The following is a 14,286-nucleotide window of genomic DNA, read 5'->3' as shown; positions in this document are numbered from 1 at the left end:
AAAAAGTAGCAACATGGTTACACGGCCGTCACTTGGGGATTGAAAAAACTCTTGCGCGGGCAAGAAAGTTATACTATTGGCCAGGAATGCATTATCAAAGAACTTGTCGTATCCTGTAAGATGTGTGAAGAGTTTAAGAGAAACAATCAGTAGGAACCACTAGTACAGGAGGAAATTCCAAAATATCCATATCACATTGTAGCAATAGACTTATTTGAATACGGTAGTCATGATTACTTATCTTTGATAGATGCATACTCCAATTATTTAATCGCTTTAATGCGACTAAAAAACAAAACACGCAAGGAAATCGTGGGAGTGATATCTCAATTATTTGACAAACTTCGATATCCAACAATAATGAAATGTGATAATAGTCCTTTTCGGTCGGCAGAGTTTCAACGATTCGAAATTGAATGCAATATCCAATTGATTGCTGGAATATAATACGACGCCTTTGGCTGTATGAAGCTAGCACCGTCAGAACTGTTTTTCGGTAGGCTCCTTAAAACGAAATTACCAATTTCGGACTCTCTCTTGGTAAAAAATAATTTTAAGGATTCGGTAATTCAAAACAAAGTTAAACAAAATAGATATTATGATCGTAACGCTAAATCCCTACCGGTATTAAGAGTGGGTGAATGAGTACTGTTTAAAAAAAAATGGGGCCGACTGGCACCACGGTAAAGTAGTAGAAGTTGGTAATGGGCGCTCATATGTTATTGAAGATAGTTTTAACAATCTGTTCAGACGCAATCGGCGCCTGATCACGAAGGCTTGTAATGAAGACTTCAATGCTAGTGATTTGTGATATGAGGAACATTTTGATAGTTCCAATACACTCCCAATATGTACTAGTCCAATAGAATATAATGGTACTGCGGATATTAATACAAGACATGAAAACAATATAGATAATAACGCAGATTGTAATGTGGAGGAACCATTGCTCTCAGCTGAGTATGAAGCTCCCATCAGTGCAGTTGCGAATACAACGCCGGAGACATTGGAGTCTGAAGCAACGAGTTCAAACAATCCAATTGTAACACCTCCAGTAACGTAGCGTACAAGAAGTGGTCGTCCTGTAAGAGCCCCAACGAAATATGGGCAAAACTATGGAGTCTAAAACGGGATCCACCTGCAAATTAAAAAAAAAAAAAAAAAACCAAAAATAAGCATGTAATAATACGTAGTTATAGAACGTAAACAGGGCATTAAGTGTAAATAGCTTGTATCGATTAACTCTATGACGAACATATTTTAACACATCACTAGCGATAGTGATTTTTCCTTCTTCTGATGTAATCGCTACACCAGCCAACACGTGTGGGACTGAACCAATTAATACCAATAAAACATCTATTGGCATATATCCATTTGGTCTTTTTATTCATTTGAATAACAAACACCCATGCTTGTTACACTTGCTTCAATAATATTTTTCTCCGCTGAAGTAATTACATAATTTCTCCTCGTAAGGTCCACCACCAGTCCGATACTTTGAGCTCCGGTTAGTCAGTTCGTTTTGCTTGGTATTTTTGGTCAGCATATGCCTACAAATTATAAATATCAAAAAATTACATATACCAGCAGATTCCGATCGGTTGTTTGATTTACCTTTCTCTACATTATTGCATTCTTCATAGGTGGGCCTACAGCGTTTAGTTTTTTTGAGAGATCCTCCCACAATCTTTGAGATATTGCCTTTCCTTGGGCACAGTTTGGAATAACGTTTGTGGCTAGGTAGGGGAGCTGCTGCATAAACTCTCCCATAATCTTATTTTGCTTATAATGAAACTTATTTAGATGTGTGCTTTGGGGAAACAAATATTTTATATTATAAATTCTTTTAACTATTTTTTTTTATTTATTTACTTACATCATTGATCTTGAAACTTTCGTTTTTAGTTGTGCTAAGATCACTTTTCTTTTTTAAATACAAATTTAAAACGCTACAACTATTAATTAATTCGTTTAGTTTTCAAATCACAACCAATTTGAAATGCACTCGAACGTATTTTTGCATCGTATGAAAATTTTTGACTTTTACGATTTGTTGGCTACGTTCACTCAACACATAATACCAAATTTCGATTGCAGCTATGCGTTCCCGTATACCAAATAAGTAGTTTTAAGAGACGAGTGTTCAGTTCACGGAATACGTAATTCGAGCCCTGTTGAAATAAATAAAAACATTACGAAATTGCCTGACGATGATGACGTGGCTGTTTTCGAAATGGTACCATCGCAATACGACAGTAAATGTTTCCTTTTCAGTTTTTTCCAAATTGTTATTCAATTATTATTTACCGGTGTTAAACCCATTAGTTCTAAAAATCTTAAATAAAATTGAACACACCATTAAACATATAACTATATAAACTGAGCACGAGTTTAAATATAGTACACAAACAATCTTCTCCATTGAAGAGGAGTGGTACAATACCAATAACAAAAAAGCACGCCTCTTACAAATTAGTGTAAAGACAGAATGTCTCAAATTGTGCGAGAGCGGGAAAATGGGATAAAGCTGAAATTAGCAAAGAACGCACAATAGCCCAATGGTTAGGCGATTGTGATTTCAGCAGTTTGACCATTTGCATATATGTAATACTCCTATATTGCTAATAGAAAATGCCCGCAATGTGTTTTGAATTCGAAATCAAAACACGGCAGCCTATAAAATGTTTGTGATTATAGCAGCATAAGTGTGACAAGAAAAAATTTTAATTTAGGTACATTCGATTATTGAATACAAAAACAAAACCCTTTAAACAGCAAAATATCGGCACTCTGATGTTTGGGAATGTACCAAGCATTTTCTAGCAATATAGGAGTATTAGATACATGGCTATTTGAATATTTTTTGATCAAAATTTTCAAAAAAAGCTGACTGGATTGATTTGTAGGGAAATTCAAAATTTATTCACCTGAATGCTGAGTGGGTGTTGTCATGTTCAGCTTTTTATAAAAAGTGTGATTGTACGATCTTCCATTTTGTAAAATATTTAAATTTTAATTATTTTATGTTTGTGTAAATATGTTCAAGAGGACGTACACTTTTTTGATTCTTTGCAAGTATTTGAAAGGAGAACAAGTGTACGTGACTCCTTGAAAAATTATTGTAACGAGTTTGGCTTATCAACTTGGGAAATTTTATTTGAAAATAAGTATATTATAACCGCGGTACCATTAACTGATAAAGATTTTTGGTTACATAATACCCATGTTATATTTATATTTATACAAGTTGTTTACGAGAGAAATTTAAAATTTATATGTCATATTCAGTACTTATAAGCGGGAAAATGGTAATAAGTCAGAAAACAATCAATGCTTTCAAATGGATTTAAGCGGCAAATGCTCATAAAGAGAATTTTTGAGTACAGTTAAATAAGGAAATGTTTCTTACAGTTATTCTGGTGCCTAAAACTGGGGAATAAGCGGGAAACTCTGTGTAAGTCTAGGTATTGGCACATTTTTTGGGGTGTTGACACCGTGACAGTGAGCACTTTAACACAGCAGTGAGTTGGTGGTGTTACATGCGCCACTGAGTTGAATTATGTTTGTGTGGCAGGCACAAATTTGGTGTCATTGGGGGTACTGACGACACTGAGTTGATGACGGCAGTGCTGGTAATTTAGCATGTGAGCTTGAGGAAGCAATAAGCGGCTGAGCTGTATTGTATTGATAATGATTTCAACTATTGCGCAGCAGTTTTCTATCTTGTTACCAGACAAGGAGAAGTAGCAGAAAAGCATGTCAATTAATTAATGTGAGATGGGTCACTATGCATCGGAATGCCGAAAGCCAATTCAATAAAAATGGCCTTGCTATGGTTGCGGAAGCAAAGCTTATCGTTTTAATGACTGTCCAGAAGCACATATCGTTAAGGAGGATGCATAGGTAAGGTCTTTTTCATTTATTGCTAGACGTTTAGGTAATTTTTTTTTCTTTAAATTTTTTGATAGATTCCTGAAGTCCTCTTAGTTTAATTCGGAAGTCCTGTGTTCCAGTTGAAATTAATCTATGTGTAAATGTTAACTATCAATATTTTGTTTTAAATAAAAAAAGAGCTCAAACTCACGGAAAAATTATGTTCTGTAATTTTGAATGAAAAAGAGTTTGCAATAACTCTTGTTGTAGTGGGTGATAGGACAATGGGATATAATGTAGTTTTGGGTGAACATTTTCTAAAAATTTGTGGGTTCAAAATATTGAGAAAATGCTGTAAAAAAAATGAAAGAACTCAGAATGAGGTGTCAAGTTGTGTTTATGATGATTGTAGAAAATGTATAGGATGCAAAGGAAATTATGGTAAGGATGATTTAAAAAGAAACTAAAACGATTATTGAAAGGAAAATTTAAAATTAAGGAAAGATGTAAATGAGATTGTGTCTGAGGTATATAAGAAAAATAGAAATGGAGTTCCATTTGACACGGAGCTCTTAGCATTTTGTCCAACTGGTGACACTGATATTGATCTGAAGATTGGAGAAGCTGTTAAATTTTTGATCAACGGAAACAAATACTATTGATTGAGAGACGCCCCACACGTATGGTAGGAAGCTGTCACAGCTCGCCGGATATCTAAATCGTGAGCGCAGAACTCGTAAACTGCGTCAACTGGCAGCCAATGGTAACATTGGCATCCGGCCACCTGCCCATACTTATTTCGCTCGAGCGTACCGCCGACTTCATCGTCACCGAAAAACGCACTTTCATAAACTTCAAAAAAGGAAAGTGGGAAGAATATAAATCTTTTACAGACAACCGCTTTGCTGCCCTCCCTATCCCGACTGATGCCCGCCAAGGGGAGCGTGCCTTCCGTAAGGTCATTGAATCCGCCTCCGCACGTTTCATTCCCGCCGGGAGAATTCCCGAAATCCGGCCCCACTTCCCAGCGGAGGCCGCAAACTTAGCGAGAGAACGTGACCTTATAAGACAGCTTGATCCAGGCGACCCTCAAATAAGGGATATAAACCAACGCATCAGATTGCTTGTGGACGAACACAAGCGGGCGAAATGGGAGGAGCACCTAAGAGGTTGTAACCTCTCTACCGGTGTGGGTAAACTTTGGTCCACCGTAAAGTCCCTATCGAATCCGAATAAGCACAAAGACAAAGTTTCCATCGCCTTTGGCGACAAAGTGCTGTCGGATGCGAAAAAATGCGCGAGCGCCTTCTGCTGACAATAATGAGCCGTTATTTTGAAAGTGGCATAAGTCATTTCCAACTCATGGTCTTAAATGCATTGTTATTTTTGAACGAATGCATATATAGATGGTTCTCCAATTGTAAACTAATAATAAGAATTGCATCTTTTGGATATTGGACTCTAAAAAACTGGAGGCGAGTAGGGATACAAACAAATTACCACTGAACCTAAACGACATGAAATGACTTATGCCACTTTCAAAATAAACGGCTCATATAAAGCATCCTACGGTCGACAAAGATAGACGGAGAGCCAAGAGACACGCACTTAAACACAAATTCAGCGCGTCACCAATCACCATCACCGCTAAAGAGGTTGAGGACGACATTGGTCGCGCTAAACCATCCAAAGCAGTGGGCCCAGACGGCATAGCCATGCCGATGCTTAAAAGCCTAGGGAAAGAGGGTTTCAAATATTTAGCGCCTGTCTTCAACCTGTCTCTTTCCACCTTTGTCATACCCGAGAAATGGAAAATTGCCAAGGTGGTCCCGCTACTAAAGCCTGGGAAACAGCTAACATAGGCGAGTCGTATCGTCCGATATCTCTCCTATCGCCAGTGGCAAAGACGCTTGAAGCCATTTTGCTCCCTTATTTCCAAGCAAATTTGCAGCTAGCCCCTCATCAGAATGGCTTCAGAAAACTCCATAGCACTACCACCACGCTAAATGCCATTAGCACCCAGATAAATTGCGGTTTAAATCAATACCACCACCATAGAACAGTACTCGTAGCGCTAGACCTATCAAAAGCTTTTGATACGGTCAACCATGGCTCGTTACTGCAAGACCTGGAAGGGTCTACCCTTCCCCCATGTCTTAAAAGGTGGACCGCAAATTATCTGGGTGGTCGGCAGGCATCGGAGCAATTTAGAAATGAAACATCAAAACCAAGGGAATTAAACAAGGGGTGGGTGCCACAGGGTGGTGTCCTATCCCCACTTTTGTTAAATTTCTACATATCTAAGCTACCTTCACAACCGGAAGGAGTCTCAATCGTTTCCTACGCCGATGACTGCACAATAATGGCCACAGACCCAGGCCCAAAAATCGATGTACTATGCAATAAAATAAACGGCTACCTCCCTGATCTCTCCAGTTTTTTCGCCTCGCGAAACCTGGCATTATCACCGACTAAATATTCCGCGACCTTATTTACAACATGGACGTCCCAAATGTCGACCATTTTGAACATCCACGTCGATGGCACTACGCTACCGACTGTCCTACACCCCAAAATCTTGGGTTTGACGTTTGATCAGGATCTACATTTTGGTGAGCACGCAGCCACAATTCCGAGAATTCAGAGCCGTAACAAAATCCTCAAATCCCTAGCTGGCAGTACCTGGGGAAAAGATAAAGAAACGCTCACGACTAAATACAAAGCAATTAGCCAGCCGATTACGTGCTACGCGCATACTGCATAATGGGGCGAGAATACTCCCCATCAGGGAGAGAAATGAGATGCTGGCCAAACAGTTCCTGTTGAATACCCAGAAACCTGGGCATTCCAACAGACATCTGATTGATGAACCAGCACCGCCTAGGGGCTTAAGGAGTCATCTCCGTAAGCATTTTGAGGAAATACGGCACCTGAGAACCCAGCCGTATGAAGCGAAAAAACACAAGCAGGTCCTTGGTGAACTCCATATACAGGCGTCGGACCTTTATGCCGGGAATTGCCCGGTGAATCCAGTACTTAAAGAAAAGTATCCAAAACTCGCGGAAGAGGAACGCATACTCCCCAGGGAAACGCGTGTCACTCTTGCTCAACTTCGTTCTGGATACTGTAACAGGTTAAACTCTTACCTATCCAGAATCAACCCCGACATACAAAATGTATGCCCCGCTTGCAATGTGTCCCCACATGACACCAACCATCTCTTTAATTGTAATGTGGAACCAACGCCTCTAACACCCCTTTCCTTATGGTCCACCCCTGTTGAAACGGCAAGTTTCCTTGGACTCCCGTTAGAGGATATTGATGACAATTTGTGATCGGTCGCGGCTATTAGGTGGGGCGAGCATTGCTACAACAACAACAACATTGATGATTTGTTTGATAGGTTGGTGCATAAAAAAGTTTTTACTAAATTGGATTTGAAAAATGGATTTATCCATGTTTGTAAGGAACCGAATTCAATTAATTTTACTTCGTTTATAACTCCGTATAAACTGTCCAAGTTTGAATTTTTGAGAATGCCATTTGGGTTAAGGAATGCTCCATCTAAATTTCAAAGATTTGTTAATATAGTATTTGCTGATATGATTAAAAAGAATAAGGTTATTATATATTAAGATGATATAATGACAGTTACTGAAACTGTAGAAGAATATTCATAAATTTTATCGGAAGTTTTTCAAAATTCAGTTAAAAATAATTTGGAGCTTAGGTTAGATAAATGTGAGTTTTAAATTAGTAATTTGAAATATCTTGAGCATACTATCACAGAGGATGGCATAAGGGCGGAAGATATAGGGTTAGAAGCAGTTAAAATTTTTCCTATTCCAAATAAGATACAATCAGAGCAGAATTTTCTTGGGCTTTGTTTGTGTTTTCGAAGGTTTGTAAAAGATTTTTCACTAACTGCAAAACCTTTATATGATTTAACCAAAAAATACAGAGTTCCAGTTTGGAGAAAACGCGTTGTTTTGAAAATCTTTTTTAAAAAGTAAAAAGTATCATAGCTTTGAACTTGAAAAGCCATCTATAATATATCCGTTGAAAATATTTAGAATAAGCTCTCTGCAAGGTTTGAAATTCAAGATAATTACAGACTGTAATTCGTTAACTTTATGAAGTGCTGCTCAAAATTTGTTTGATGGAAGTGCAAATGACAAGACATGTACAAAATTGTATGTGCACTGAAACTTTTTTTTGTATTTAAAAAAATAAATTTCAAAAATTTTAATTGTTTGGTGTCGGGAAATGTTAAAGATTTGGTTTCAAGTTACAAAATGTTTGCTTAAAATGTTACGTAAATAGTTATATCATCAACATCAAGGAGCCACTTAATTTAATTCTGATAGTTGCGAAAAAATTACATTAAACTATAAGCAGTTTACATATGTCGGAACATATTTTATATATATCGTCGGAATTTGGTTTTCAATAATCAAAAAAGTGAATGTGGAGATTTCCGCGAAGGTTGCTTAGGAAATTGAGTTTGAAAACGTTCGAAATGCTTAATTAAAGGGCTTTGCACCCTTTGTTTTAAATTTGTGTGCAAATTTGCATATATTACTAATAGAGATTACTGATGTGCTGAAATGCCACCTGAAAGTAATAAAATCTTCGACAAGTAAATGATATGCATGGTTGCTTAACGGTTCCCCCACTTTCAGTTAAAAAATTTCTCATAACCACGACAAATAATATACAGAATTTAAACAAAAACTCACAGAAACTACTCCGTAGGGAGAATCTCTAGTTCAAAACTAGTGCACTTCTACTGCATTCTGAAAATTTTTCTTTCTATTTTAATTTAAAAAAAATTTATTTAAGAAAAAATGTATCATAATAATATTGATAAAATAATTATTGTTAGGCCTTGAGCTCGATTTGTACCCGCGATCTTATAAATCAGTAGCCCGATAAATCAACAAAAATTGTTAATACATCCCAGAGCACGGGAAAAAGTGTCAATAAATATGACACTATGGCATCATTGCCATGAAACAAGTCCAATTTTCACATCGATTCTGCAACATATGTCGCAGCGCTGTGAAAATCAATTGGCAAGAAACAAGGATATAATTAGAAATAATGAAGACAAACAAACAATCGATGTGATAGCTGAATGGTTATAGCAGCGACGCCTAAACGTTGCCGATGATGGATTTAGCAGTTTATTTATAAAATTTATCATAACAATAATAATAATAAAATGATTATTGTTAGGCTTTGAGCTTGATTTGAACCCGTGATCTTATAAATCAATACGCCGATAAAACAATAAAAATGTTTAATACAACCCAGAGATCGGCTGATGATTACATGTGTGTGTGAGATATCTCTTCACTTCGAGCTGCTGGTTATGTGTGTGCATGTACTTGTCGTCGCCTTCCATGTATGTGTGTAAATGATGATTGATGTGTTCATGTACACAAGTAAAGCTTACTTTAATGTGTACGTGTACAAAAGAGTGGCTGCCTCATGTTTTTGTTGTTGCGTTTAACAAAAGCTTATGCGTAACAGTAACACCGCCACAATCAATGATGCAAGATGGCGTATTTGTAAACAAAAGTCAGCTGATGTTTATTTTCGCCAAATGTGTAAATTTGTTTATCTAAAAATTTGTTTATCTGGGCTTCTAAGGAGAAATCATGCGCATCGCACGCGGCGAATTATGATATTCTAGGAATGTCCTCTAAACTTGTGGTAAATTCATTATCATGCGCCTTTTTACTATTTATAAATGAATCAGCAATGATCATTGGTGTCAATGCCAGTTTCACACCATGTTGACGAAGAAGCCGCCTGAATTCAAATTTGCTATCACGCACCATTAGCGCGCTGACCTTGTAAATCCAAGTGATGTGTTATTTTCAGTGTTAAAAACATTTAAAATATATATATATGGCCTTTGTTCAGGTTGTAATTCAATATAATTAAATTTATTTACATTTTCCAATTTTGGTTATGCTCTTTATCTCGACGCGCCAACTTCTAAACACAAATGTCAAATTCTTTTTCTTTGATTTCTTTACAACAAAATTTGAGAGTTGGCTACTTTTCGGTATCAGATGACGCCATTGTCGCTCAATCTACCGTTCTCCATAAAAATACGCGCGATCTACTCATAATGCATAAGCTTGTGTTAAACTCATTATATGGAAAACAGCTTATGTGATGGAGCTATAACAGCCTAGTGATGTCAAAATTCGCCACAATATGTCGCAGCGCTGTGAAAATCAACTGCCAAAAAGGGTTGGAGGTAGAAATAATGAAGACAAATAAACAACCGATGTGATAGCTGAATGGATATAGCAGCGGTGCCTAAAAGTTGCCGATGAAGGCATTTGGCAGTTCCCGAAATAGATCTTACAACAAACTTTAGCAGTTGTCTATATTTTTTTTTCTTCTATTCTAATTTAAAAAATGTTTTATTTAAGAACAAATTTATCACAACAATTATAATGATAAAATAATTATTGTTAGCCCTTGAGCAATTGTAATGGTAAACTAATTATTGTTAGGCCTTGAGCTCGATTTGAGCCCGCGATCTTAAATGCTTCAATTTTGATTATTTTATGTTTGTGTAAATATAGCTGTATTAAAACATTAGCTAGCTTACCGAATTGCATGGAAATCAACAATAAAAAGTAATGGAGTTGAGTTGGCTAAGCGGTTTCAGTTGAAACCGCTTAGGTAATTGTCGACCTGATTGATAGTGCTGCATATTCAAAAATAGGGCGCTATTGTGAACGAGCGAATGAAAAGAACATACGAATATGCAGATAAACAAAAAAAACAAAATAACAGCGTGGCGGCAGAGTGACATACATACAAACTAACACACGCATTTCATTTATTTTATTTTTGTAATTCACTGGTTGAGTGTCAAAAACATACTGCGCTAGAAGTAGAAATGTCATAGCAGCTAAAAAAAAGTAACATTAGCTGATAAACTTCGACCATCTGTATGTTTTTGCCATAACGAAACTGTTGTGAAAGGGGAACAAGTGTACATGACTCGTTGAAAAATTATTGTAACCAGTTTTGTTTTTGATTAAATCGCGGTACCATTAACGTATAACAATTTTTGGTTACATAATACCCCTGTAACAAATTTGGTGGTAAAATTGGGATTTGCTCAAGTTGGGCATAAGAGAAATTTAACACTTATATGTCATATTCAGTTCATATCAGCGGGAAAATGATAAAATGTCGGAAAACAATCAATGCTTTTAAGCTGTGAATGGATTTAAGCGGGAAATGCTTATAAAGAGAAATTTTTGAGTACAGTTAATTAGGGAAATGTTCCTTACCGTTATTCTGGTGTTTAAAACCACGGAATAAGCGGGAAATACTGTATAAGTCTAGGTATTGACGCTTTTTTTTGGGTGTTGATACCATGACACCAACGACACGGCCGGTATTAACTCAGTGAGTTAGCACTTCAGCACCAAGCGAGTTTTTGACGCTGCTTGGCAGTGAGATGGTGATTACATGCGCCAGGCATCGTGCGGCCTCAACATCAACCCCAGCAAAACAGAACTGATACTGTCCAGTAACAGAACGAAAATACCAACATTTCGACTGCCCTCACTAGATGGCACGGAACTCTCGCTCTCAACTAGAGTTAAGTACCTAGCCGTCGTAATAGACAACAAGTTAAATTGGAAAACCAATATCGAAAAAAGAGTAGAGAAGGCGTATATCGCATACTACTCGTGCAAGAGAATAGTCAGCAGAAATTGGGGACTAGAACTGAAACTCATGATGCGGTCATAAGGTCCATCCTGACGTACGGAGCCATAGCATGGTGGCCTGCCTTGAACAAGCAATACAACACTAAAAAACTAGACAAAATACAAAAAGCAGCATGCGCAGGAGTAACAGGTGCACTTAGATCGTGCTCGACGGACGCACTAAATGTTATACTTAACCTGCTGCCACTGGCCCTCCATATCACATATACAGCGATCAGCTCAGTCATCAGGCTAAGGGAGTCTAGATGCTGAACAGAAAAACGATATGGCCACAGTGATATCGTAAAAAGGCTCGCCGATGTGGATTCGACAACAGATTACCTCTCAAAACCACTGATCTTCGACAGAAATTACAAGGTGCAGATACCCTCTAAAACGGATTGGTCGGGCGAAAAAGATGGCAGGGAGGGGGTCACCTCCCTCTACACTAACGGATCCAAAATGGGCGCAGGTGTCTTCGCCAACCAACTGAATGTCGCAATATCCATCCGCCTTCCAAACACAGCTAGCACAGCTTCCAAGCAGAGCTGCAAGGAATAGAGAGGGCCTGCATCTTCCTGCTGCAGAACCGGATAGACGGTGAGGTAGTCATATACTCCGACAGTCAAGAGGCGCTAAAAGCGCTAGAATCACCGTACACATCCTCAAAAGCCGTCGATAACTGTAACTGTAAGAGGGTGCTACGTGAAACAGCTAACCAGGCAGCTATCACACTCAACTGGGTACCCGGCCACAGGAACATTGACGGCAACAAAAAAGCGGATGAAATAGCAACGGCGGAAGCATCGTTAGACATCACGGGAGCTGTCGCGGTGCATCGACCACTCACATCAATTAAAAGAGACATTCTCACCTATTTTAGGAAAATAGCAATCTGTGATTGGTACTCTACGGACACCTGTAGAATCACCAAACTAATCTGGCCAGAGTACAACCAGAAAAGAACCGATGATCTACTAAATAGGTCTAAGCAGGAAATATACAGAATCACGGCCACTATTACAGGGCACTGGCCCGCACGCGAGTAGAATGGGTATACCCTACAATGAGAGGTGTAGGAGCTGTAGACAACAAGGAGGGTGCCGAGGAATTGGTTACTCACTTCCTCTGCGAGTGCCCAGCCCTCGCGAACTTTCTGTCCCGAACTCTAGGCAACTATGTGTTTCCCGACTTAAGGGCGGTGTCAAACTGCCGGATCAAGGACATCAGTAGGTTTATAGTTTTAACCAAGTGGTTTGAGTAAAGCAACACGCAGGGTACATCAGCCAACATATAATTGGTTCCAGGAGAAAGTGCATCAAAATGGCGCCTAGAGCGCTACTTGGGCCCGGCTCCATAGCCGGGCAGCACAGCAACCAACCAACCAACCTGCGTCAGTTGAATTTGGTTTGCGTGGCTGCAAAAATTTGGTGGTATTGGCAGTACTGACGACACTGAGTTGTTGACGATGAGAAAGCAATAATCGCCTGAGATCTATGGTATTGATAGTGATTCCGACTATTGCGCAGCACTTTTCTATCTTGTTACCAGACGCTTCTAAGACAGAGACAATTAAGAGTACTAACCGAATAGGGATGTTAACAAAATAGATGTCAGGTGATGTCGTTCCTAAAGCTTTTAGCAGTCATGGAGGAAGTGAGTTGAAGTGTTGCCTGCGCATAAGGAATCTGTACTATTCTGACATTACGACATATTGCTCCACGGTGTCACTAATGATGTCTCAGCACCAGTAACTCCGCTCTCGAAGTCAACTTATTAACTCAAGACCCCACAGAGTTACATATCCTATATATATTTTGTATGTTTGTCATTTGTTGCTACTTAATAAAGTTCTTATTCTGGAACAAAATTCTACAAAACATGTTTATGTCGCTAACTAAGAGGTTGTAACCTCTCTACCGGTGTGGGTAAACTTTGGTCCACCGTAAAGTCCCTATCGAATCCGACTAAGCACAAAGACAAAGTTTCCATCGCCTTTGGCGACAAAGTGCTGTCGGACGCGAAAAAATGAGCGAGCGCTTTCTGCCGACAATATATAATGCATCCTACGGTCGACAAAGATAGACGGAGAGCCAATAGACGCGCACATAAACACAAATTCAGCGCGTCACCAATCACCATCACCGCTAAAGAGGTTGAGGACGCCATTGGTCGTGCTAAACCATCCAAAGCAGTGGGCCCAGACGGCATAGCCATGTCGATGCTTAAAAACCTAGGGAAAGAGGGGTTCAAATATTTAGCACATGTCTTCAATCTGTCTCTTTCCACCTTTGTCATACCTGAGAAATGGAAAATGGCCAAGGTGGTCCCGCTACTAAAGCCTGGGAAACCAGCTAACATAGGTGAGTCGTATCGTCCGATATCTCTCCTATCGCCAATGGCAAAGACGATTGAAGCCATTCTGCTCCCTTATTTCCAAGCAAATTTGCAGCTAGCCCCTCATCAGCATGGCTTCAGAAAACTCCATAGCACTACCACCGCGCTGAATGCCATTAGCGCCCAGATAAATTGCGGTTTAAATCAATACCCCCACCATAGAACAGTACTCGTAGTGCTAGACCTATCAAAAGCTTTTGATACGGTCAACCATGGCTCGTTACTGCAGGACCTGGAAGGGTCTACCCTTCCCCCATGTCTT

The 14,286-nt window shown here is 38.9% G+C and overlaps 1 protein-coding gene across 9 annotated transcripts in view; it reads right to left on the bottom strand.

The window, feature by feature from the left end:
* Positions 1-14,286, bottom strand: part of Keap1 (kelch like ECH associated protein 1) — a 557,804-nt gene that overhangs the window by 367,631 nt on the left and 175,887 nt on the right. The window contains exon 6 of one of the 9 annotated variants that reach the window (XM_067760222.1): positions 942-1,138. The exons of the other annotated variants lie outside the window; for them this stretch is intronic. Coding sequence (XP_067616323.1) covers positions 975-1,138 — 164 coding nt within the window. The 3' untranslated portion in view covers positions 942-974. Of the gene's footprint in view, positions 1-941; positions 1,139-14,286 lie in introns of those variants that run through there. 9 annotated transcript variants of the gene reach the window in all.

This window comes from Eurosta solidaginis, chromosome 1 (genome assembly GCF_040869045.1).
Source record: "Eurosta solidaginis isolate ZX-2024a chromosome 1, ASM4086904v1, whole genome shotgun sequence".
Classification (NCBI taxonomy): Eukaryota; Metazoa; Arthropoda; class Insecta; order Diptera; family Tephritidae; genus Eurosta; species Eurosta solidaginis.
This window is presented reverse-complemented; position numbering and strand designations above follow the sequence as displayed.